The 27545-nt window shown below is 32.3% G+C and overlaps 1 protein-coding gene and 2 long non-coding RNA genes across 31 annotated transcripts; 1 reads left to right on the top strand and 2 right to left on the bottom strand.

The window, feature by feature from the left end:
- LOC123884678 lies at positions 1-27545 on the bottom strand. The gene is made up of 3 exons (XR_006801034.1): positions 27370-27545; positions 387-472; positions 1-275 (listed from the first exon to the last, which is right to left on the bottom strand). It is a non-coding gene; the product is annotated as an uncharacterized LOC123884678 (long non-coding RNA).
- On the top strand, positions 4541-19263 carry LOC123919633. 21 transcript variants are annotated; one of them, XR_006799559.1, is made up of 11 exons: positions 4559-4728; positions 4852-4997; positions 5102-5158; positions 5563-5660; positions 6688-6928; positions 7035-7134; positions 7448-7601; positions 7857-8052; positions 9206-9440; positions 9628-9776; positions 18829-19026. It is a non-coding gene; the product is annotated as an uncharacterized LOC123919633 (long non-coding RNA). The 21 variants fall into 21 exon arrangements; XR_006814200.1 differs by adding an exon at positions 7687-7752 and having other exon boundaries at positions 4568-4728; positions 7857-9440; positions 18829-19263; XR_006814065.1 differs by lacking the exon at positions 4852-4997 and adding an exon at positions 7687-7752 and having other exon boundaries at positions 4568-4728; positions 7857-8047; positions 18829-19025.
- LOC123908718 lies at positions 14647-18774 on the bottom strand. 9 transcript variants are annotated; one of them, XM_045963297.1, is made up of 11 exons: positions 18489-18774; positions 18136-18428; positions 17968-18054; positions 17448-17524; positions 17310-17360; positions 17154-17234; positions 16602-16698; positions 16404-16525; positions 16224-16308; positions 15988-16132; positions 14647-15566 (listed from the first exon to the last, which is right to left on the bottom strand). In XM_045963297.1, the coding sequence occupies exons 6-11, from the start codon at positions 17203-17205 to the stop codon at positions 15387-15389; spliced, it is 681 nt and encodes a 226-aa protein (XP_045819253.1). In that variant the 5' UTR covers positions 17206-17234; positions 17310-17360; positions 17448-17524; positions 17968-18054; positions 18136-18428; positions 18489-18774; the 3' UTR covers positions 14647-15386. The 9 variants fall into 9 exon arrangements, with proteins under 9 accessions (XP_045819253.1, XP_045817779.1, XP_045819943.1 ...); XM_045961823.1 differs by having other exon boundaries at positions 17154-17360; positions 18136-18197; XM_045963987.1 differs by lacking the exon at positions 18489-18774 and having other exon boundaries at positions 16602-16739; positions 18136-18358.

Genomic DNA, 27545 nt, shown 5'->3' with positions numbered 1-27545 from the left:
CTTGATAACATATCAAGTTTTTAATATGTAATAATGAAGCTTATAATATACTATTATTTATGAAACAACATTTTATTTCAACTCCAAGAAAACCTCTAATTTCCAAGGTAATAGTTGAAATTAAGTACTACAACAACAATAGTAATACTTAGGAGGAAGGCATCCCCCTTTTGTATAGCCCTTATGTTTGCATTCCACTTCACAATCATGAAAACCTGGACATGTTCCAATGCATTTAACAACTACAACTTGTCTACATTCAGTTTTGTGCATACCTAATTAATTAGAATAATAATATTAGTTAGTCTTCAGTGAAACGGATACTGGTGATACAAAATATGAATAGAAAGAAAAGAATCAATCAAATTGTACATATCTTCATATACCTGCTGAGAATAGAAGAACCATCATCAAGACTAGCATGAAAAACTTTTGTTTTTGAGCCATTTCTTTGTATCTTGTTATATCAATTCTATGCATAGATATTATCAATAAAAAGTTTGATGTTTGTGTGTGTATATATACTTTTCCTTTTGTAAAAAAAAAATTATTATATAATTCACCATATTATAAACTTTCATTAATTTTGTCTTTTGTGTTGAATAAAAGTACATCCATATTTAGGACAACAAATAAGTAAATCTATTTGGTTGTGGTTTTGCACGTCGCCTCTAACATCTACTATCTTGATCAACTTTGAATATAAAACTTTGTTGACTAAACTAGCGGGATACTGGTGCTGCCACATGGGCGCGCGTGTCGTGGGTGTCATGTGTATTTTAAAATGATTTGTTTTCATATCAATTGATAAATAAAAAATGTATTTTATCAACAATAACTTATTCTTTTTATTATTATTTAACTTTTCACCAACTTCTGCGTATATAATACTTAATTAAAAAATTTCATCAACAACAACTTGTTATTTGTATATAATATTTTATTAAAAAATTTCATCACCAAGAACTTATTTCTCGTATTATTTGATTTTTTATCAGTTTTCCCATGTACGATAGTTAATTAATTTTTTTATTATCAACAAAAACCTGTTTTTTGTATATAGTAAGTTAATTTAAATTTTTTTCTCCTTATTATCATCAACTTCCCCATGCACAATTGTTAATTAAATAATTATTATATAATTCACCATATTATAAAATTTCATTAATTTTGTCTTTTGTGTTGGATAAAAGTACATCCATATTTAGGACAAAAAATAAGTAAATCTATTTGTTTGTGGTTTTGCACGTGGCCTCTAACATCTACTATCTTGATCAACTTTAAATATAAAACTTTGTTGACTAAATTATATTTTTGATTATATTTAAATAATGTTAAATTTATTAATAATTGATTATATTTTTGGAAGTTTATCGTCTAAGGAATTTATTGCTTTGTAATTAATAAATAAAAATATTTAGGATAAATTGTATTTTTGGTCCCTAATTTTCACAAACTTGCAATTTTGGCACATTAACTTTCATAATAGTAATTTTGACCTCTAACTTTCACAAACTTGCAATTTTGACACAATAACTATTGCCCTTTTTGCAAAACGATGACCTCAATTAATTTTGATCACGTCAACGCACATGTGGCAAGTGACTCACATACTACATCAGCATATATGTTGTCATGTGTAAAATGAATCATATACCACGTCAGCATAATTAACTTACCAAATATGTTGACGTGACATGTGAGTCATTGTCCACGTGGCAAGTCATGTTGACATAGTATGTGAGTCGTTTGCCACATGTGCATTGTCTTGGTCAGGAGGCCAAAATTGCAAATTTGATAAAGTTAGGTGACAAAATTACTATTTTGAAAGTTAATGGGTCAAAATCGCAATATTGTAAAAGTTAAGGAGTCAAAAATACGATTTAGCCAAATATTTATCAAGATAAAAAGTAATAGTTATTACTTTAAATTGTCGAATAATAAAACAAGACCTGACATTTAGTAGACTTGTCTCCTAATTAAAAAATGAAAGGTTGTAATTTGATTTTGAAAAGAATCTAAAATTCGATGGAACAATTGACAAATACAAGAGTCGCCTTGTAGCCAATTCTTTTAGACACTTTCTCTCTAGTCACAAGTAGAGCTGACAAAATGGGCCAGCCCGAATGGGCCGGTCCGCCAAGCCCGATTTTTTCCTGGGCTCGGGCTTTGAAAATCCTAGCTCGAATTATTTCCGGATTTTTTAGCCCGGCCCGACAAAGCCCGATTAAAATATGAGCTAGCCCGAATGGGCCGCGGGCGGCCCGCAAGCGTGAAAAAATTAAAATTAAAAAAATAAAATAAAATATAAATATAAATAATTAGTTTTGGATGATTTGAAATTAGTTTGTAATATAAATTATAAAACACCGTCTGCTACTTTAAGTACAACAGATGAGTAAAAATAGGGCACCCAAGAAATTTGTAGGTAGCGGATGAGTAAAAATAGGACGCACGAGAAACTCGTACGTAGTGGATGAATAAAAATAGGGCGCGAGACACTCGTACGTAGCGGATGGGTAAAAATAGGGCGCGCGAGAAAGTCGTAGGTAGCGGATGAGCAAAAATATGACGCACGAGAAACTCGTAAGTAGCGGATGCGTAAAATTAGGGCGCGAGAAACTCGTAGTAGTGGATGGGTAAAAATAGGGCGCGCGAGAAACTCGTACGTAGCGGATGAGTAAAAATAGGGCGCGCGAGAAAGTTGTAGGTAGCGGATGAGTAAAAATATGAAGCGCGAGAAACTCGTAGGTAGTGGATGAGTAAAAATAGGGCGCACGAGAAACTCGTAGATAGGGATGAGTAAAAATACGGCGCGCGATAATTATTATTTATATATATAGTGGATGAGTAAAAAAGTAGGACGTGCGAGAATTATTAATTTTATTTACATGGTTTAGTTTGAGCACTAAAAGTAAAAAAAATAAATAAATATATACACATTAGTGTATAATCAATAAATAAGTACACAATTTTGCATCTCAACCATTTATTTATTATAGTTTGAACAGTTAAAATTTATGCGATTATAAATAATTTCTCAATTTTAACTATACATTTTAGATCAAACGGTTCTAATTTACTATCGTGTCTGTTAGAAAATTCAAATTTTCTTAAAGATGGGTCAACATTGTTGTAAAGGATGAGTCCACCAATAGTGCTTTAAATTGAATTGAGGAGAACAAAGATTTATTATTCTACTATATATTTCATCTTATTTATCATTAGTAATATAATTGACCAATATTAATGTTTAACTTTAAATATTTTATTAATTTGATAAAAAAGAAACAATAAAGCTTAAAAAAATTCGAGCAAAATAATAGTAAGGAATAACAATAGATGTTGGATAAACTCAACTTCTTGATAACATATCAAGTTTTTATTATGTAATAATGAAGCTTATAATATACTATTATTTATGAAACAACATTTTATTTCAACTCCAAGAAAACCTCTAATTTCCAAGCTAATAGTTGAAATTAAGTACTACAACAACAATAGTAATACTTAGGAGGAAGGCATCCCCCTTTTGTATAACCCTTATGTTTGCATTCCACTTCACAATCATGAAAACCTGGACATGTTCCAATGCATTTAACAACTACAACTTGTCTACATTCAGTTTTGTGCATACCTAATTAATTAGAATAATAATATTAGTTAGTGTCCAGTGAAACGAATACTGATGATACAAAATATGCATAGAAAGAAAAGAATCAATCAAATTATACATATCTTCATATACCTACTGAGAATAGAAGAACCATCATTAAGACTAGCATGAAAAAATTTTGTTTTTGAGCCATTTCTTTGTATCTTGTTATATCAATTCTATGCATAGATATTATCAATAAAAAAAAATAGATGTTTGTGTGTGTATATATACTTTTCCTTTTGTAAAAAAAAAATTATTATATAATTCACCATATTATAAACTTTCATTAATTTTGTCTTTTGTGTTGAATAAAAGTACATCCATATTTAGGACAAAAAATAAGTAAATCTATTTGGTTGTGGTTTTGCACATGGCCTCTAACATCTACTATCTTGATCAACTTTGAATATAAAACTTTGTTGACTAAACTAGCGGGATACCGGTGCTGCCACACGGGCGCGCCTTTGGCGCGTGTCGTGGGTGTCATGTGTATTTTAAAATGATTTATTTTTATATCAATTGAAAAATAGAAAATGTTTTTTTATCAACAACAACTTGTTCCTTTTATTATTATTTAACTTTTAACCAACTTCTCCGTATATAATAGTTAATTAAAAAATTTCATCAACAACAACTTGTTATTTGTATATAATATTTGATTAAATAAATTCATCAACAACAACTTATTTCGCGTATTATTTGATTTTTTATCAGTTTTCCCATGTACGATAGTTAATTAATTTTTTTATTATCAACAAAAACCTGTTTTTTGTATATAGTAAGTTAATTTAAATTTTTTTCTCCTTATTATCATCAACTTCCCCGTGCACAATTGTTAATTAAATAATTATTATATAATTCACCATATTATAAAATTTCATTAATTTTGTCTTTTATGTTGAATAAAAGTACTGTGGAGGCGCTGAGAGGGGCTGAGGTTGGAGTATTTCAAATTGGAGCTCCCTCAGCGTTTTCGTCACTGTGCATTTCAAAGGACGCTGCTGCGATTCGAAATTGTGTTGTTCTTCAGATTTCGGCTCCTCCCTCCAAAACCTGTAGCAGTTCGAAAGGTTAATAATCTATTATATCTCTTTGATTTCTATTCCATTTTTGAATTTCGAAATTTTGTAACTGTTTACATAAGATTCGATCCATTTCGAATATATGAGGAATATTTGTTCCCTGTTTGCTAGGTGTGAATAGGAACGCAAGATTCTTAGTAATCAATATGTTGTTTGCTTCATCCCTTTCCCTATAAATAACAATTGATAGTTTCCATTTCCATCACAATCCATTCTCGATCAGTTCTTCATCTTCTCTGTTTTGGGATTTCTAATGGGTACCCACCCGGATTTGAGCTCATTCCGTTGTTTTTGTTGCTTTTAATTGTAAGTTGCTTAGTTATGAATTCTTCATTGGATTTGGTTTCTGATTTATATCCAGGTAGGAAGCAGAGAGAATGAAGGTTAGAGTTGTAAGGATTCCTCATATCAATTCTTGGTAAAGTTTCATCTTCTCCGTGTTTATTTTTTCTACCATAGCTTTTATGCATAATAGACATGGTTCTCTTCTCATTTCATGCACTTGAAATATTGTTCCTTTTGCAAATCTATATGCCAAATTGTTAAAATATTGTGAGTTGTTATCCCAATATCAATTTTAGTTAAACTATTTGATTTTGGGGGTGGGTAGTTTAATGGGGTTAGAAATAGAATTAGTAATTGAGATAAAATGCATTGTAGATGTTTGATAAAATGTCTAACAAACCTATATAGAAGCTTTTCTTAATGTACTCTTGAACTTACTAGTGTGTGTGATTTTCGTTAAGACACTTTTAGTTTCTGAACTTTTGTGTAGATTATTATTTTAAAAGCTTTTCTTTGCTGAATTGTATTGAAATGCAGCCTCCAGTAGCATCTGCTCCACTTATAGTGCATAAGACTTCTTGGTTGAGTTGTTGTGGCCTATTCGATGTTCTGTCAGGCTCTAACGGATAAATCAGGTTAGGAATTATTTTAACTTGGAAAATTATATTTTTAAATTTGTATAATTTTGAACTTCCTTAACCAACTTCAAAGTTTTACTTGCCTTTTTACAACACACATACACACATGTTGCTTGTTTGCGATTGTTTCAGGCTATGTAACGCCAACCCTTCATGTCGAAGGGATGTAGTGTATGACATTGAATTATATTATTTTCTCAAAATTCAATTATAGCGGTGTCAACGTGTCAGTTTCGTGTCCGATATCCTTGTCTGTGCCAATGCTTTGTTAAATAGTTACTCTCGAGTTTTCAAAGAAGTTTGGTTGTTTTGCATTCATTAATTTACTGCTATATTCCTTATGATATTCTTTTGTAGAATCTCATATATGATGAATATTTTGGTTTTTATGGTCATGTTTTTTCACTTTCACAGCCATTAGTAACAAAATTAGGGGATATAGATAATATATTTTACCAATTAAAACTCAATAATAGAAAATAATAGTGGATGATAATATATTCGAGTAAGTAAAGATATTTAAAAAATGAGAGTGAACCATAATTAACAATATGTAGGCATCCCTGTTACCATTGGAAAAAATAGAATGTATCATTAAAAATGATTATGAGCCTAGCAAGTCCACATAGAATATATCTTTGATGAAATGAATTTTTCGAGTTAATTAAGTTCACCTATTAGTCTTAAGCCAAACTTTTTGGGTATTACTAAAAGAATGCAACACTCAGAGGGCGCGATTCTTCTACAATTTTAAGTTGTGTTCTTATTATTCTTCCGTCAGGAATCACGGTCACGATTTCGAGTGAGTTGAGTGATCATATTTGTTGGACTAAAATAATAATTCAGTTGGTGCATATTTTGTTTACTCTATATGCGAAAATTATGTATTTTCTCCATTTTCTCTCATGGCTACTATGGTTCTTGGTTTTCTGATATAAATTTTGATAATCCGATATTTCAATTTTTGTTATTCCTTTCTGTTAATGAATTATGTATAACAAATTTATTCCTATTCTATATACAGACGGCGAACAACGACCAACATTTCTTTGGTGAGGTTAGAATCGGAGGTGCTGATCTTGCAAAGTCTGTGAAAATTGAAAAAAGTGGGATTAGTTACATTGATATTCCAATTACCTTCAGGCCTAAGGATTTTGGGTCACTTAAGCATTCACACAGAACAAAGGTTATCACTAGGTCCTCCCTTTCTTCACTATAACACACAGCCACTGTGGCATATCACTAGCAATGGCAATGATCATAAGGTTAACACATTTTTTTTCTTTCATTTTTTCTTATTGAATAAGCATCTGGTTTTTTGAATATGCAGTCTAATAATGTAAAAAATTGCTGATCTAAATCTAAATGCAGAAAATGGAAGTCATTGGCTTGGTAGATGGAGATGGGACCGAAACCGGATATATAATTGTCAGTCACAACCATTGCTGGTAAAAATGGCCAGCCAAAGCAGGTGTGCGTGTGTTTGATTTATCATTTTTTATAATTATTGGACAGCTATGAACTTACATGGTTGCTTTTGCTTTAATTATTTTAGACAATAAGATATATGCACTAATTTTGAGATATAATGTATTGTCTGTACATACTCAGGAATCTATTAGAGGCATCAATGAGTATGTGTATGACTTTTACAATATATTTAAGATTACACGAGTCAATTTGTTTAAGCCTTACAAATGCTAATTCTATCTGATTAACCATTCTTTAACCTTTTTATGATAACGCATATCGAGTTAAAAAGCAACAACAAATTGAAATAGCAGGTCTTCTTCAAAGACTCCATGGGATGAGTTTGAAGGGATTGTGTTGCTTAGGTTTGGCGTGTAAAGATGAGTTGGGAGAATTCTCAGACTATTATGCAGACACTCATCATCGATTGAAAGTGATTTAATTTTTCCTGGTGTTGTTGGTTTAAGAGTAAGTTTGCACTATAGCTTTATCAATCTTCTTGTGATGCAAATTTTTGAAGATATTAATTAAAGTTTATAATTGAATTGATTAGAACCCTCCTAGAGAGGAAGTTCATAAAGCAATTGAGGATTGTAAGCAAGCTGGTATTAGAGTTATGGTAATAACAGGAGATAATAAGTCAACAAATGAGGCTATTTGTAAGGAAATCAAATTTTTCTTAGAGTTTGACAGGTAAATAATTCATGTCTCTTTCTCATTCAGAACAAGTTAAATTATTGTTGAGAGAATGAGGCAAGGTTTTCTCTCGAGCCGAGCCTAGACACAACGAAGAAATTGTGAGACTATTGAAGGAAATGGGAGAGATTGTTGCAATGACTGGAGATGGTGTGAATGGTGCACCTTCACGTAAGCTTGCTGACATAGGAATTGCTATGAGAATAACTGGAACTGAGGTAAGGTAACCTGACTTTTGCTATACTGAGGTCGCGGTTATGCTGCAAACCTATATATTGTAGTAATAATTAATAAAGGTTGAAATAATATTTCACCATTTTATCATAATATTTGTTTAAAATTTATTTATATTGTGGTAAGAAGGTGAAATATGATTTAATATTTGTCATAATCATTAGTTGAAGTGTGGGGTAAACCTCAAAGCTAAGACGTGTCGTACTTCGCTGTGATTATTTCTAACCTTATATTGCTAAATAACATAGGTTGCAAAAGAAGCTTCAACTATGAAGCTTGCAGGTGACAATTGTAGTTATAATTGAAACAGGATCGAAAAACAAGAATGCTCCTTGGATTAGTCTTAATTGTTGTTATTCTTTACTTGCTGCTGAAGCTCTTCCATTGTTAATGTTTCCTCTACTATTTTGTTTCTCTAATCAGCCTGTTTGCCATGATGTTAGTAATTTTAAACTGATAATATCCATATGGAGTTAAAAAAAATGTGTTTTAAGGTGAATATGAAGCACAAAGCATAATAATTATTCAGAAACTTGATCTTAAGTAGATTGACATTTGTTTTAGCTTCTTGAATGTACTTCTTTATCTTGGTAGCAATGATGTTCAATGCCTATGTAATTATTCTTTTTATGTAGATATTTATATTTATATAGATTGTAAATGCGAGCTTCCGTTTTTGGTTTTGTATATATTAAAATTAAAGTTTGCTGTTAATGAAGTTGTTTTAAGAGTTTAAAATTAGCACATTATGCTCCTGTAAATTTCGAATGGAGATTTAATTATTGAAATTTCAAAATGTGTATGGTGAAATGAAATTTGTTTTACTCTTCTTGCATGTGTTCATATTTGATTTGATGATGCTGCCATTGATTACAACTCTTAAGAACCCTTTTGAACCAACTCACAAGTTATATTGACAAGAAAGTTGTTGTGAGCTATATTTTAGTCTATTATTAGTTTTAGATGTCTACTTTTTTGGTATTGATTTTCACATCCACAGGCCCAGGGTAGCTGACGCTAATGCACATTGTGACTTATTTATGTTTGGCCCAGAATTCGCTTTTTAATCCTTCAATGCTTGTCCTATAAACTGTGTAATTTGTAATGATTCGGTGGAGAGTGATTGGCATTTTCTTTTTTAGTGTGATATGAGTATTCAGAGCTGGCAAACAGCAGGATTATGGCCTCAAATTTGGGACAGAGTTCAAAGAATGAATTCAGTAGCAGAAGTGGTGCTAGATATTTGTTCGTGAGAAGTCGAGGCTGTGGTGAATTGATTTATGATGATTGTGGCATAATAGGAATGAATGGATATGGAATCAAAAACAAATGAACCCAAACCAGATTACTCAATGGTCAGATTGATTTAGGTTGAAGGTCAGATTCTATCTTAATTTTACTTGCATATGCAAAATGAGATCAGGAAACATATTTATTTTAGTTTCGTTAAACTTGGACATATTAGATATTGTGCAGTTCATGGAAAAAGTTAACACCTTCCCTATGAATATTGTTGAAGTTTTATTGAAAATAAACTAAATATGCTTCTATTTGGAATGTGCAGGCATATGGCACCACTCTAACTCCACTCTAACTCAGGTGGAATTAGGCCTTTCAAACTACAATTTGCATGATTAAGATGAGTTAGATTTATAAGCTTACCAAAATGAAGTGGAACTCCATCATCAAACTCATTGTAATATCCTAAAAAAGGTGCCATTATTTAGTTACTTGAAAATTATTTGATGTTGGTTAATTATTTGACTCTAATCAATTAGCTAAAAGATGGTCATTTACGACTAGATTACTTTTTGTTTGGAATCTATAAGCAGAATCACACTAACACCACTACTCATCCCAAAAATGAGAGTTTTCAATTACCTCAGCTTCAACATTTCCAATTGTGTTCTTCTCCATAATACTTTGCTTTTGAAATTGGATAAGATCATAAGATTTAGTATTTATTCCTTTTACATTATTCCTTAGGAATCATTTGTCAGGTTTTATTCCTTTAAGAATCATTGAGCAGTACTCAACTATTACATTATTCCTTACTTAGGAATCATTTGTTTTTTTATTCCTTTTTTTCACTGAACATCACACACCCTTACAGTGTAATGAAGGGTATTAAAAAGGAAGAAACTAAATGTGCACAAATGACAATCTTTTATGACGGGAAAGTGATTGTGCTTGATGATATTCCAGATGAAAAAGCTAAAGACATTATGGTTTTTTCCACCGACAACTATGCTGCTTATCTATCATTTCTTCCAAGAAATTCTGTCAATATAGTAACTTGGATGTATAATATTTTAGAGGATATGCTTGATTTGTTTGATTTTCAATGTTTCCGATCATAGCGATGAACTCACTTTTGTTATGTTTGATGATGTTGTTCAATCATTTGCTCCTCAAACTTGCAAAATCCTTAGCTCGATGGTATGGTTGATAATTATTGATTAAATTGCATATAATATTGTCATTATTTTTCTAATGTACGTAAAGTTTATTTTATTTTGTAGAATGAATCGTCGAGTAGTTATCCCGTTGAACTCGATGACCTTTTTGGAGAATGATATCATTAATATTGGATAAAAGTTAACCGATAACAAAGGAAGTTGAAAATAAAAACTCATATAAATAACTAAAAATAGAATCAAGAGATTGTGCGCATTTTACTGAAATGCACTACAACATGATGCTAGTTCATACATCAATTTTGTAAACGTGAGCCACGTTATTTGGGTTGACGACGTCAAATTTGAAACGCAATGTATCACCTGCATGGAAATTATTGATTTTACAAAAATCATTCCAAGCGAGTCCAATAGAAGTTGTCACAAATGGATCTTCGGTAGATGCAACATCAAAAGAAATAATAAGTCCACTGTCACAACGCACAATTATATTCTGAGATTTGTGAAATCGAACGTATCCTTCAAAGTGGTTGAATATACTCTAACATGTGAAAATTAAACAAAAAAGTTGTAAATAGATACACAAATCATTAAAAATATATTTTAAAAAAAAAAGCAAAAAAACAAAATCTTACCAGATAAGGCTTGTTTATGGTATCGTCCGTTAAACGAACAGAATAATTCCAAGTAGATCCATATCTCATTGAACGACTATGATAAACAGGAATATCAAAGTTATATTTAAGAGGACTAATCGAAATTAAACGAAAAATATCATTGCCATAGTATCCTAATTTGACAAATTGATCTCCATAAAACTCAAATACATTTGGCATCTCCTTCCAACCAAATGTAATAAGAGGTTGAGAAATACTTAGATTTGAAGTTACAATAAGGCTTTTGTCGACAAAATTAGATATCTCCCAAGAAGAACTCAATCTTTGAGAAAACTTGTCCATGAATTTTGGCTCAATTTCACCAAATTCCTACAATCATAGTAATAATTAAAATAAGCCAACTACTCCACATTAAAAATAACACAGAATAATACACCAAGCAGTATAACCAACAACCAATTACAATAAATATAAAATTATAAAATAACCTGATTAACTAAAAAAAGAGTGATGAAAGATGCCTTTGATAATACATCAATAAGGTGTTCATATTTATTATCCATTTTTTATGGGATTGATGAAAGGGGGATATAATGAATATCATACATAATATGACATATTTATAATGAAACTTTGAAACATATAGAGATAAAAATAAAAAAAATAAAAATTTGAAACATATAGGACCCACTAAGGATGACTAAAATTCAAACAATAAAAATGGAATCACCCAAAATATTTCCTTTGTTGAAATTGGTATAGTTGAATGGAAAAATATTGATCTGCTAAGTCGTTGATTGGAATAAATAACACTGTTTATGTCAATCAAATACTATTGAATTATATATATATATATATATATATATATATATATATATATATATATATATATATATATATATATATATATATATATATATATATATAAATTACACCGGTGCAAAGCCAATGAAAACTCACACACACAAAGTGGAGTGACCAGGGTTCGAACCCCGATCCCGACGTCCGACACTAGCAATTTCGGCATTTCTGCCAATTGAGCTAGGATTTGTGGACCACCAAATACTCTCTCTATCATCTAATTAAAAGAAAAATTATCATCATAAATTCATTATCCGTGTTTCCGTTTTTATTTCCTCGATTTTTTTTATTAGCTCATAAAAACATAGAAGAGCTTAAATTATGGAATTTCCTACTGGTTTCGTAGTGTTAATTCGTTTTTATTTTACTACTAATTAGTATTCTTTATTAGTTGTCTCTTCGTTTTTTTTTATGAACTCTCTCTTATAAGAGCAATGAGTTTTATTTTCATAAAATTTAATTTAAATACAATTTTAATAAACATGAAATAAAAGAAGGTAATTATCAGCTATGGATGATTCAGAAAGGCATATGACAAATTTAATAATTTTTCTTAAAAATAGTCATGGGACAAACTAAAGCACGAGGTTTGGCATTCCTGTGATTCGAACTTGAAAAACATAAGTCATGCTACCAAAATAAGGAAGCAAATAAGGAAGTAGTATAATTGCGATTTTAATGATAAAATATTTGTTATTGATTATTGACAATTTTTTTTTATTAAATCAATTTTTCTTCAAACAGCCCCTGAATGTCAGTTTTTAGTTTAATATAAAAAAGAATAGAGAGTACGCAAAGCTAATTTTTTCAATTGAATAAAATAAATAATAATACAATTAAACATAGATACAGTTTGATCCTACTCATTTTTCACTTTTTTTCTTCTCCTTATAAGTAGTAAATCAGTAAAAAATTGTGCTCGAACTAACTTCTCGTTGTTTTATACTTCTTTATTTTATTTTTCTAATTCTTCTAAGTAGAAATAAGGCCAAATATAATTTTTTACTTCTCTATTTCTTTTAAAGAGATGTAGAAAAGTAAAAAATAAATATGTCAAACGGGGACATTACGAAATCAATAATTACTGTTAAGTCTAATTAAACATAATTACTTATTAATCAATTAAATCATTTATCTGTCTATTAATACTCTCTCCAAATAATGATTTTGTTTAGCAAAATTTAGCATTCCTATAACGTAATTATAAAAATAAAAAAAGAAAACCCAACAAATTTTATAGAACAAATCGGAAAAAAAATCCATATCTGGAGAAATAATAAAGCTGTATTTGGCCTTCCAACCATATTCTCTTGAACATAGTCGTACGGTTCTGATTTGTGGATGGGGTTCACGTGGGCCGTGATGTATAATGGCCAGTTTAAATGTAAAAGTTAACAATTGTTTGTTATCTCATTTTAGTAATGTTTCTATATAAAATAATATTTGTTTGGAATGTTCCAATAGAATAAAAAAAACATTAAACATTTTTATACGAAAATTTTAAGTTGGTTTATAAGATGAGGTGCGAAGAAATGAGATAAAAATATAAATCAAAGTTTTTATGAGAAATAAATGGAATAGAATCAGAATAAAATTAGAGAATCAGAATCAAAATATAATGAACATAATTATAAAGAATATATTCTTTTTAAAATAAATAAGAATAATATTATCATATAAATAATTTTTTTTTATGAGAATATAAACGGAATAGAATCAGAATAAAATGGGAGAATCAGAATCACTTAAAAAGAATATATTCCTTTAAAATAAAGTAATAAGTAGAATACATTACTTGACAATAATCAATTCATCCAAGCATAATGAGCAATCCAAGCTAAAATTAATAAGGGTATGACGGTAATTACAGCAATTATCAGTAAAAAGTAACCTATTTCTTCAACTTTGATCACATCAATAAATAAAAGTAGAAAAGAAAGAAGAGTGATGACGAATAGTATAAGCTTAGACATCATGAAAATGCTGAATGATATGTGATTACTGAAAAAATATATATCTTTTTATAATGAATAAAGTTACTGTTAAATGATAAATCGTACCGTTGGTGAATAGTAAATTTACCGACACTGTTACTGTTTATTACCGTTGTAGAATGTACAGATAAATCAATATAATATAAACATAATTATGTTGGTTTATCTGTCCATTCTACTAAAATTAAATATAATTATGTTCCAAATACTTCATAATTAATAATAAAAATAATAAGGAAGCAAGTGATAATAAGAAAAGAAGTACCCTAATAAAAGATATTTTGCCATTAAGAAAACAAAATAAACTATTTTAAATATCTCTAAATTTATTAGATTGAAATGAAATATATTGTTACTATTTAGTTGTTTCTTATTGTTTTATTATGAAGAGTATTTATACTCTTGGTTTTTTTGTATTGACTGTATTTTCGTTCTTATTATATATATTTTATATGCCATTCAAAAAAAAAAAATATTGTTACTATTAAGGGATGGATGTTACCGTTGGATAGAACAATTACCGTTATAGTCTTTACTTTAAAATCAGTCTTATTTTTTTTGGTGAGGAAAAGTCTTTAATTGGGGTATGACTATCAAATAGCCTAGGGAGACTAAATAAGAAGAAATCATATCATCAGACAAGCAATGTAGATTTACTAATTAACAATAAACACATTAATTTTATAATTTATAATGTCACCATATCCCATATAAGTCAAACTCTAAATAATTAAAAGGCATGTGGCAAAAAAATAATTAATTAAAAGGCTTGAGATAACATGTGATATCCTTTATCACACTTATTTTATGTGGCTATCAGTTTTGAAACGAACAAAATCTCCGGATTTGAATCACAGTGCATAACTCTTTTGAACAAAATTTCAATAGACTTGGCAAGTTGCATCATCAGATTCATCTTTCCCCTCCACCTTCTCTTTTTTAGCTTCAGCGGAACAACACATCCACAACCAGAAGGCACTGAAGCCAACCTTTCCTCATGAGATGCAACAAACTCAGCTAAATCATTGCCCTTAATTTCATACAAAAAAAAAAACTCAATCCTATCAAACTAATAACTCTATTATGTGTCAAACTAATAACTCTAACTTTTATTTGCCATTCCAATTTATTTGACTTCAGCGAGGACAATGGAGAAAAAGTTTCAAATTTATCATTCATTGGAAATATAAGATTCATTGGAATTACTTGGGAGTGAACTGTAAATGACCTTATCTATATATAGAAAAAGAGAAACAACTGTTATTAAAAAATCCAAAATAGAATATATAAAAAAGGAAATTAACAATTACATAAATACAAAATTATGCTGAATAAGATGCAAATAAGTCAGATGAACAATAAACGCATCAAATAAAATTACTGTGTAGCTGATGTCATTGAGTTGATACAACAATGGAACCTCCTTGAAATTTCTTAGATTGCAACAGTGTGGAAGGTATGGTATGTTGCGTATATGCAGAGAATAATCAATTTTCCTTTTCCTCGAGCATCAATTTTTTTAATTCTCTGGAACACTTTATCCTTAGATTTGCAAATTTGGTGAAAAACGAAAGTGGGGGAGTAAGAATGGTGAGCACCCAATCTCCATGGAAGCTTCAACCAAAACAACAGTGAGAACACAGTTGAAAAATTAGAGATTTTGGCAACCTAAAAACTGAATTAAAGGGAAGAAAAGATGATGCCATCCATCGGATTAAACATGCAACTTGAGAGAGGCAAAAATTACAGAAAATTGAGAGATGAATGTCTACCCAAAGAAAAGAAAAAGTCATCGAATAACTCAGGGTCTTTGGGGTCTAGAGTGTTCTCAAATATCATGAAATGATTTTAATTACTTTTTATATTTTTTTTATTAGTTAAATGAGAAGTTCTAGAGAATTCTGTTGAGAAGTTCTGGCATTGACCTAAAGCAAACACAATGAGATTCATACCATTTAAAAACAAACCAACCATAAAATTTTACAAAGATGAACATCCGAACAAAATAAATGAAACTAAATATAAAATTTCATACTTTATTGGCTGATTGACCAACGTCTTCTAACTCAAAAAGTTCAACAATTGGATTCTCTTTGCAGACATCAAACACTCCAACCTCATTCATAGCATTAATTTGCTCAATACTTTTTTCGGAGTTTGACATACCAGCAATGGCTAACCTATATAATAAAAATAAAACATAAACATATAAGATAGCAATGAGAAAAATCCAGTGCATACATTAAGATTGGCAAGACAACAATAGCATACCCCTTTCTTAACTCGGATGTCTCTTTAATCTCAGGGTCAAGAAAAATCCTTGTGGTATTCATAACATCTTGAATGGAAACTTTCCCTATGATTGGAAAAGATTGGAAAAAAAAAAGGGATATTATTACACACTTGTACAACCACAACTAAGAGAAAAGAACTAAAATAACAAACACTCACCTCTAAATATTTTAACTTTGGCAAACTGTAGTGCAACAACGTGGAGACCGGAAGGACAATTACCAATTAATCTTTGCAACTCATCAACATGATCACCAAACAACGCGCATTCACATTTACCACTGATCCGATTGAAAATTTAGTGTGCAAATAAATTTAGGCAAAAACCAATATTAACCGACTTAAACTTGGTATTACCTATTGTCTGTAAGTTCAAGCACAACCATCTTGATGACTTTGCCAGCACGAATATACTCCCTCTCATTTGATATACCAGAGATTAAACCAATGACATCTACACAATGACATAATATTTTATCCTGTCACTATCCTATCCTGCGCACCAAACGGGCCCTAATGGTGAGATCATGATAAAAAATCCTAATAGAATCTCATAAAATTTTTACCCAACTTAAATCCATAAGAGAAGATCTAATAGAATGGATTTGTATCCTCTCATGTTTGAATCAAACATGAGAGGGTTATGTTCATCATCTCTCCATTAAAATTCATTAGGGGTTTAAACTTCAAAAATACATAAGTGGGATAAGGATTCAAAAAATTTTAATGGTGAGATGATCAACATGATAAAAAATCCTAATAGAACGTCATAAAAGTTTTTTCCAACGATAAATAGGAAAAGCCAGTGATTATCAAAATGTTAAAAATAGAGCTAGCACCATCAAGTCTACGTCTACCATGTCCAGAAACAAGTAATGATAAGTATTACCACAACTAAAAAAGACTTACCTCTTGGTGTTCCCTGATTCAATGTATTACACAAAACAAATATTTTCTTCATGATGTCCTTTAGTTTGTCACTTTTCGGAGCTATAACCAAGAAAAAATGCATAAAGTCAAAGAAATACAAACAGCATAGTGTTAGTAGTTGCAAAAGCAAAGTACCTCTTCACCGCCAGAGTTCACAGTGTTTAAACTCTTCCTAAATTTTGTAACCTGCATAAAGAGGAAAGGAAAATATGATAACTGAAGGAAAATACCAAATCCACGAAACAAAGAAAAATGTTAAAAACACCAATAAACCTGAGCCTGAATTTTGAAAGCGAATACTCTTAATTTTGACTCCACCCTTGGCACCTTCACCAGTTCCAAAAAACAGCCTGAAACAAACAAATAAATATAATATTAATATATGTATAATAGACTCTTAAATCAACTAAGACCTAAAGAACTGGTTTATAATCAAATATCTAAAGGGAAATACGGGGATTTGAAAATGCTTAATCACTTTTCCTTTCACAAGCAACCAAGCACTGTCAATTTATTTGGGGTAAATTTTAACTTCATAAGCATTACAGTTTTGGTAGCTGGCTGCATTATTCAGTCATCATTCCTCCCACCTCCTTCGTATTTTTTTGAAATCAATGATAAAGATGGACAAATAAATTGAATGTGTTGCTTAACACTCTCTACTAATAACAATCGGTTAACTATAAGCCACAAAAAGACACCCCATATAATGTTTACTTAACACTTTCTATTAATAACAAAAACAATCACATATAATGCAATGACTAAAATAGAACATTGCAAATGTTCATACTTCCTGGAAATCTCCTTGCTGCCAGGAAACACAAAACATAGAAGGTCACGGGAAGCACTCAAAGCTCTCAAACACAACATTATACCTCTGAAACAAATTAACAAAATAAATACGAAAGGTCAAAAAATCAAGTTTCATACAAAATTTAACAAAAACGCCAAAATTCACCTCAGCGTTCGGTAACTATAAAATAAATCAACAGTCTGGACTGCCTTTTTGCACCATAGCTTCTAATGTTGATGAGAATCACAACAAAATTTTATCAAACAGGTGGTGTGCATATATAAAATTGAAATAGAACAACATAAAAATTGAAGTAGAACACAATAAAGAAACAGAGAAGAAGAAGAAGAACAACAACAACAACAAACTCCAATTCCGATTGATGAAAGCATACCATTGATGGGTATTTATAAGGTGATGTTGCGATGGAATGGAAACATGGGAGGGAGAAGAACGTGCTGAGGAAGAAAGAATAGAATCAGAATCAGAATATTAAAAGAATAGAATCAGAATCTTACCTTACAGTGATGCTGCGATGGGATTGAGGAACGTGTTGAAGAATAAGATGAGAAAACCGAATCTTGAACGAATCCGTCGACGTGGGCAAAGGGATGGCAAGATTCTTCATTTTGAGCGTCTACAGCATGAGAAGATGAACTGAAAACCCTAAATCTGTGTAACTCAACAGTGTATGAAGCAACGACAGGCTTGGATTTTGAAAAACGGAGTGTTTTTGCCTCCTACAGTTTTCTTCGAAGCGGTTTCTATTGTTAATAGATAGGATGTTTTGTTGTTTTACTTTGTGTTTTTTGCATTCATGACATTTGTTTTCATATTTTCAAATTTACCAATGACTAGGAAAGCTTCACTTCAGTGGTTCTTGGAGAAAAGGAAGAATAGGTAAGCCAGATCTCTCTCAATCAAATGATGAAAATCTTAAAGTATTTGATTGTTTGATCTTTGTCAATAGAATTAAAGTCTAGAATTTGGATGGAGCTTTTTAGTAGAGATCTATGATATAGACACAACAATAACACAAACATGTCGATTGCTGGTAATAATTTGAAGAAGAAAATTGAATAATTGATTGTAATTACATGGACACTGACACATGTCAGACAGCGGACACAGATTCCATGTGAAGTGTCGGTGCTACATAGATTAAGATATGTCGGTTTTGTAGGATTGAATTTGATACAGAACTTATTGTGACATGTGAGCTTATCCTATATTCATCGGGGTTTGTGAAGTTGGGTTAGTCTCAAACCTAAGTAGAGATCATGTCATCAAGCACATGAAATTCATTCTTTTATATGGTGCTTTATTTTTTTTTTGGGTTAATAGGCTTTTACCCCCTGCAAAGTAGGCGAGTTTTGTGTTATCCCCCTGTAATTTTTTTTCTTGAGATTACCCCCCTCCAAAATTTATTTTTTTGATTTACCCTCTTTTTGTTGACGTGGCAGGCAAAAAGTCAAGTTTTTTGCTGACGTGGCAGTGAACTTTGCTGACATGGCAGTTGACTTTTGCATGCCACGTCAGCAAAAAGGGGTAAATCAAAAAAATAAATTTTGCAGGGGGGTAATCTCAAGAAAAAAAATTACAGGGGGTAACGCAAAACTCGCCTACTTTGCAGGGGGTAAAAGCATATTAACCTTTTTTTTTTTTACCATTATACTATATGATGAAGGGGATATTCCTGCTAGGTGTTTGGCACATAAATTCTTTGAATGAGTTCAAAATAACATAAAACAGTGATTAAGAACATAGCATCACATATGATCAATTGTCATCATGGAATTGCCGTTATCAACTATAATTTTAAAAAGAAAATATTAGCTACACATAATGTTTCATTTCATGCCATTATATTGAATCATATGGCATATTGAGAAGTTATTTTTTTCACAATGAACAAAGTAATAAAAAAACATGAACAAAGTGATAAAGTCCTTTCTTATACAAAACGAAATACAACATGAGAACACACTATTTAATTAGCATAATAATTAAAGAGAAAACTAAGTAAGACACCTCCAACAACAAAAAACCAAGAGATCTTAAACGCAGAGATCTTAAAAGTAGTTATACGTAGAGATCTTAAACGCATGGCATTTTTTGCGGATGTCATTTTCATTTTTTTTTTCGAATTTAACCCAAACGCTGTCACTAATAAATTTGTTTCATCCTATTTTTCACAGCTGTAACGGAGTTTCATCACGGCGCAACATCATTTTGCCGCGGTCGTTTATGTCATTTTTATTCACTATTAAAACGGAAAAAACTTTAACAAACACCACTTATATCGTTTTGTCGCAGCCATTTTTATAATAACGGACCGTTTTTAAAAATGTTGAAAATTATAATCAATAACAAACTAATTTCGTTAATTTGTACACCATAAAGTTACATCATTTGACCATATATATATATATATTACATTTTCACAAAAAAATTAAATATTTTTATACTATTACTACATGTTAAATATTTTTACCGCAAAATAAACTACACATTATATTTATTTTTAATAAATAGTGATATTTACACCCGTGCATAAGTAACTCATGAATATAGATGTAACTCATGTTTATAAAATGGATGAATGTATGAAGTAACCTTATCTAAAATTTTATTCAAGTGTAATGTTTTATATTACTATTTGTATTAGTAGTATTAAATTTATATCTAATCTCATTATTTGTCTTACAAATTTGTTGATCATTTTTTTTTTTGACATGAAATTTGTTGATCATTAATACAGTAAAAAGGTACAAATATTTGCTAATCATAAATCTATATAAAAAAACACCTATAATTAATAAATAAATAATTGTGACACATTTTTTTTATAATAAAATTATGATACATCTATTTTATTTTTACATTATTGATAATATTTATTCTATATATAAAAAATTCTTTTTTTAACAAAGATAATTACACCGTGCCGATGCACGGGTCTTACACTAGTTTAGGACAAAACATAAGTAAATCTATTTTTTTGTGGTTTTCACGTGGCCTCTAACATCTACTATCTTGATCAACTTTGAATATAAAACTTTGTTGACTAAATTATAAAGTTAATATATTTAAAAAATATTTAAATAACGTTAAATTTATTAATAATTGATTATATTTTTTGAAGTTTATCGTCTAAGGAATTTATTGCTTTGTAATTAATAAATAAAAAATATTTAGGATAAATTGTATTTTTGGTCCTTAATTTTCACAAACTTGCAATTTTGGCGCATTAACTTTCATAATAGCAATTTTGACCTCTAACTTTCACAAACTTACAATTTTGACACAATAACTATACCCCCTTTTGCAAAACGATGACCCCAATTAATTTTGATCATGTCAACACACATGTGGCAAGTGACTCACATACTACATCAACATATATATGTCTTGCCATTTGTAAAATGAATCATATACCACGGCAGCATAACTTACCAAATATATATGTTGACGTGACATGTGAGTCATTGTCCGCGTGGCAAGTCATGTTGACATAGCATGTGAGTCGTTTGCCACATGTGCATTGTCTTGGTCAGGAGGCCAAAATTGCAAATTTGATAAAGTTAGGTGACAAAATTGCTATTTTGAAAGTTAATGGGTCAAAATTCCAATATTGTAAAAGTTAAGGACTCAAAAATACGATTTAGCCAAATATTTATCAAGATAAAAAGTAATAGTTATTAATTTAAATTGTCTAATAATAAAACAAAACCTGACATCTAGTAGACTTGTCTCCTAATTAAAAAATGAAAGGTTGTAATTTGATTTCGAAAAGAAGCTAAAATTCGATGGAACAATTGACAAATACAAGGGTCTCCTTGTAGCCAATTCTTTTAGACACTTTCTCTCTAGTCACAAGGAAAATCTGGTACACCAAATTTATGTTAAAATCACTTTTCTACATGGTGAACCTAAAAGAAGAAATATATATGTAACGACCAAAAGGTTTTCTAATCCATGACCAAGAAAGCAAAAGGTATGTAAGTTGGATAAGTCTTTGATCTTAAACAGGCTCCTAAGAAATGACATGAAAAGTTTGAATATTTAATAACATCAAATGTGTTTAAAGTGAATAAAAGTTGCAAATGCATTGCTATAAATTGAAAAATATAAATTTGCACTATCATATGTCTCTATTAAGACGACTTACTCATATTTGGTTCAAAATTTCATGCTATGAATGTAGTGAAACCATTGCTGTCTAACAACTTTGATTTGAAACACTCCATGACCTTTGATATGAAATCATTATTGTCTAACCTCATAGAAATCACCTGCCTTTTAATCAGCCACCACAACCAAGCACGAAGAAACAAAACAAGACTCGAGAATATCCAATCAGTTGACACCGGCGTGGTAGAGGTCAATCAGAGACCATGTATCCTGCAAATCTCAACATATTTAGAAACAATCAGAAAATTAAATATCATGATTACCTACTCACATGCGGAATCGAAACACCACTTACTAAACACCACAACCATGAAGGTAGCAGAATCGAAACAACCACAATCCAACACCCAGAAATAGAACACAACCCATCGCGAAGCGACGACGATGAGCCAAAACACCAAGAAACAGAACACAGACATGAACAGAGAAGAAAATCCAAAGAAGTCAAAGAAAATATTTTAGAGAGAGATAAGTGTTTTCAAGTCACGCTTTTCTGCTACCCTAACAACACTTGTTCGCTCCGCCGCCGCATTGGATTCATGGCCAATTCCTCTTGAGAGAGATTGAGAGAATAGTTGATTGAGAGGATCCACTTGCTATTCTTTTTCAAGTTGAATGATATTTTTCATATTTGAGAATGAATATTCACTATTTAAATTTTAACAGACTTTCAATTATCGACAAAATTTTAATAAATTCTTTTTTGTCAATTAATTTAATGGCTATAAATTTCACCTTAAAGATGAATAAGTAGAATGTTCGACTCGAACTTTGGTTATGCATATATAATGTGATATTTTTATCAATTGAGCTAAATTCACGAAGACAAATAAAGTTTTATATATCGAATGAAAATTGAATCTCATTGTAGTATGTTTCGAAATTAGCAAAGGAATTCCTTAGTATCTTTCGGATCTTTCGGAAGGAACTGTTCAATGATTATAGTCTCCTTTAATGTAAGAGGCTTGGGTGGTAGGGTGAAGATGAGGAAGGTGAGAGAGCTGGTCAGTCAACAACATGTTGAGTTTCTAGCTTTACAGGAAACAAAATTGGAAACTATTTCATCGAGCTTGTGCTATTATCTTTGGGGTTCTCAGGATTGTGAGTGGACGTTCCTTCCATCCGAAGGAAACAGTGGTGGGATCCTTTCTATTTGGAAGAAGGATAACAACTTACTGTTATTCATTTTTACAGGTCAAGGTTTTGTTGGTGTGTGCTTAGAAAGTGGTATCCAGAAGAAGGTTATTTTTGTTGTAAATGTTTATGCAAAGTGTGATCTGGTCTCTAAAAGAAGACTCTGGGAGAACTTGGTGATGTCGAAAAGAGGTTTCGAGGACGGCGCGTGGTGTTTTGCGGGAGATTTTAATGCTGTGTATAGACGTGAAGAAAGGCGAGGAGTGTCTCAAATCAACCATTCTAGGCTGACTTTAGAGATGCGTGATTTTGAGGACTTCTTGTTGGACCTAGAGATTAGGGATACTCCGCTGTTAGGCCGCAATTTTACATGGTTCTATCCGAACGGCAGCTCCATTAGTCGTATCGATAGGTTCCTTATCTCAAATCAGTAGGTTAATTGTTGGGGAGCTAGCTCAGTTTGGGTTCTTGATCGTGACGTATCGGATCACTGCCCTTTGGTGTTGAAGAGCTCCGTTGTTGATTGGGGTCCTAAACCCTTCCGGTTTAACAATCATTGGCTGGAGGATAAGGATTTCAAAAAGGTGGTGGAGGAGGCGTGGAGTGGTTAAGTGATCAATGGGTGGATGGGTTTCGCTATGAAGGAAAAGTTGAAGGGCCTCAAGGTTAAATTGAAGGCTTGGAACAAGAAAGTTTACGGTGGCTTAGAAGCTAGGATTGATACCCTAATTGTAGACATCAAGGACCTTGATTTGAGAGGGGAATTGGTGGGTCTCAACGAGCATGAGGTGTCTCTTAGAAAATCCAATTTTGCTGAGTTATGGAAGTTATTAAAAAGTAAAGAAGTTGTTCTATTCCAACGATCTAGATCGAAGTGGATTAAGGAAGGAGACGCTAACTCTGGCTATTTCCATGGTTGTGTTAAAGCAAGGGCGAGGAGGAATACGATTACAGCATTGAAAGTGGGGGAAGTGTGCGTGGACTCTTCATCTCAGATTCGCGAGACTGTCATTGAATACTTTACAAATCACTTCTCCTCGGAGAGGTGGGAAAGGCCAACGTTGGAGGGGGTCTCATTCCCCTCCTTATCTGAGTTAGAGAATGAAGGGTCAGCTTTGCCCTTTTCTTTATTAGAAATTGGAGAGGTGGTTAAGGCGAGCGATGGGAATAGAAGCCCGGGTCCCGACGGTTTCAACTTCACCTTCTTTAAGTCATTTTAGGAGATGCTAAAAGGTGAGACTAAAACTCTTTTTGACGAATTCCATAGTAACTGTACGTTCCCTAAGAGCTTTTTATCTTACTTTGTGACTTTAATACCCAAAGTTAGCTCTCCGTTTGGGCTAGCAGACTTTAGGCCGATTTCCTTATTAGGCAGTCTGTATAAGCTTATTGCAAAAGTGTTGGCTGCAAGGCTCTCTATTGTCATGAATTCGATTATCGCCTCCTCTCAATCGGCGTTTATTAAAGGGAGGAATTTAGTGGACGGGGTGATGATAGTTAATGAAATAGTGGATTTGGCTAAGAAAACAGGGAAAGATTGTTTAATTTTGAAAGTTGACTTCGAGAAGGCCTACGATTCGGTGGAATGGGGTTTTTTAGAATATATGATGAAGAGATTTGGCTTATGTAGTTTGTGGATTAAGTGGATGAAGGCATGTGTCTTTGTAGGAAATCTATCGGTTCTTGTCAATGGGAGCCCGACATCAGAAATAAGTATTCAGAGAGGTCTTAAACAAGGCGATCCTCTCGCTCCTTTCTTGTTCCTGTTGGTTGCTGAAGGCTTTGGTGGTGTGATGAGGAAGGCAGTGGCGGAGAGCAGCTTCAAAGGTTTCGCTATTGGCCGGGAAGGGTTGCAAGTCTCTCACCTTCAATATGCGGATGATACGTTGTGTATAGGTGAAGCCAATGTCCAAAATTTATGGACCCTTAAGGCGGTGCTGAGGGGTTTTGAAATGGCATTGGGTTTGAAGATTAATTTTTCGAAGAGCTGCCTAATGGGAATGCTTCTCCGGACTTTATGGCTACAGCCTGCACCTTCCTTAATTGCAGTCAAGGGTCGCTACCTTTTAATTATCTTGGGCTCCCTATTGGTGCTAATCAAAGAAGTATGGTTACTTGGGAACCGCTATTGACCAAGCTGCGGACGAAACTGAAGTCTTGGGGAAATAAGTTTTTTAGCCTCGGTGGGAGGATTGTGCTCTTAAATTCGGTCATGAACTCTATGCCGATTTTTTTACTCTCTTTCTTGAAAATTCCTGCTCAAGTGTTGAAGAGGGTGATTAGGATCCAAAGAGAGTTTCTTTGGGGGGGTGTGAGAGGGGGAAAGAAAATCAGTTGGGTGAAATGGTATATGGTTTGCCAGGATAAGAGAAGAGGTGGTCTGGGTGTGAAAGATGTTAAGGTGATGAATCTGAGCTTGTTAGCCAAGTGGAGATGGAGACTGCTTCAGAGAGATATACCTCTTTGGGAAGATGTTCTTGTGGCTAAATATGGTGGTAACATTCTGTATGAAGTGGATCTTCAGGGAGTTCGATTCCCGGCTTTCTCTTCACGTTGGTGGAAGGATGTGTGTGCCTTGGATTCGGTAGTCATAGGTAAATGTTGGCTTTCGGAGGCTGTCACCAGAAGAATGGGCAATGGTGCTTCTACTTTGTTTTAGCTTGATCATTGGTTAGGGGCTGCTCCACTCAGTGTTACTTTTCCGAGACTCTATTCTATTTATGTTCAGAAATCGAGTTTTGTTAAGGAGTTGGGAGAGTGGGTCAATGATACTTGGACATGGAATCTTAGTTGACGCAGAAGGCTCTTTCAGTGGGAAACTGTTTTGCTTGACCAATTAACCCTTTCCTTAGCTAATGTTAATTTCATTTCAGCGGAGGATATTTGGGTGTGGGGTTTGGAGGAAAACGGTTTGTTCTCGGTTAAGTCGACCTATGTTTCTCTGTCTGCGGAGATCAACATAGCTTTACCCCTGGGTGATTTTCAAGAGGAAGTGTTTGAGCAAATCTGGAAGAGTCCCGCTCCCTCAAAATCTATCGCGTTCGCGTGGCAACTTCTACATGATCGTATTCCGACGCGGTTTAATTTGGAGCGTAGGGGTGTTTTGCAACCTGTTGAATTCTCTGACTGTGTGCTTTGTGTTGGTAGGGTCGAGTGTTCGATCCACTTCTTCCTTCACTGTGGTTTCGCTTCCTTTATTTGGCACGCAATTTTCAGGTGGCTTGGTACGGCTATTAATTATTATTCCTCCAAATCTGTTTCATATGTTTGCTTGTTTGTCTGATGCTGCTATTGGGAAAGATCATAGGAAGGGTGTCCGCCTGATTTGGAATGCGACTGTGTGGTTAATTTGGAAAGCAAGGAACGATACTCTGTTTGGGAATGGTTTTAAGGAAGCAGAACAGGTTGTTGAGGACATTAAAAGGCTGTCATGGCGCTGGAGCTTAGCTAGATTAAAGATGTCTCCTTTGTTTACTGTACGAATGGTGTGCTGAACCATTTGTTTGCTTGGGAAGTTAGCTGTGATCATTGGTGTTCATTTGCTGTTTTTCTGTGGCGTTGTGGCCTATTTTTTTGGCTCTTTCGCGGTTTTTTTGGCCTAGCTTGTTGCGTTTTTTCTGGTGTTTCTTTGGCAGGTTTGGTGTTGTATTGTTTTTTGGTTTTGTTAGGAGTTGTCTTTGGTAGTGGTCTTGCGAGCTTTTCTTGTTGTTCCTTCTGGTTAGATTGCTCTCCAAGTGTGTTTAGGATTGGAGTCTCTCTTTCCAGCTTGGGTTCTGTTCCCTTTCTCTCCTTGTGCTTAAGGTTGAGTTAATAAATTTTTGCTGTTTCAAAAAAAAATTAAAAAAATAATTTTGTTTTTTTTTTTTTGCAAAAAGAGGGTGGTAGCAGAGAACTAACCAACCCCAAATATATTAAAAACGAAACAAGGAAACACTATGGAGGAGACATAAACAAAAACTCCATCAATTCCAAATTCTAAAACTCGGGAGACCTAATTTGTTGTTCAACATGTTCTCCTTAATAAAAATCAGAAGCATGATACCAAAAAGTGAAAGAAGATAAAGTACAAACCATGATTTGCAAGACAGACTGTAACTTGATTCCCTTCTCTATAAATGTGAGTCACTAAACCATTCATCTGCTTGGAAAGAGACATGACATTATTTCATCTGTTCCTTAAATTCCAAGTAACCATAATGTTGGGTTTGTTGAAAAACCAAGCACAACAAAACCTGAGTCCAATTCAA

This window comes from Trifolium pratense, linkage group LG1 (genome assembly GCF_020283565.1).
Source record: "Trifolium pratense cultivar HEN17-A07 linkage group LG1, ARS_RC_1.1, whole genome shotgun sequence".
Lineage (NCBI taxonomy): Eukaryota > Viridiplantae > Streptophyta > Magnoliopsida > Fabales > Fabaceae > Trifolium > Trifolium pratense.
The sequence above is the reverse complement of the archived record's forward strand: the minus strand, read 5'-3'. Positions and strand labels throughout refer to the sequence as shown.

Excerpts from the sequence above, each read along its gene's own strand:
- LOC123908718 (XM_045961823.1), bottom strand. The coding sequence starts at position 17,256 with ATGCATTTTTTCTTGGTTATAGCTCCGAAAAGTGACAAACTAAAGGAC. Across the intron at positions 16,526-16,601 it reads CTTGAACTTACAGACAATAG|TGGTAAATGTGAATGCGCGT; the intron begins GTAATACCAAGT and ends CAATCGGATCAG. Across the intron at positions 16,133-16,223 it reads ACATCCGAGTTAAGAAAGGG|GTTAGCCATTGCTGGTATGT; the intron begins GTATGCTATTGT and ends TTTATTATATAG.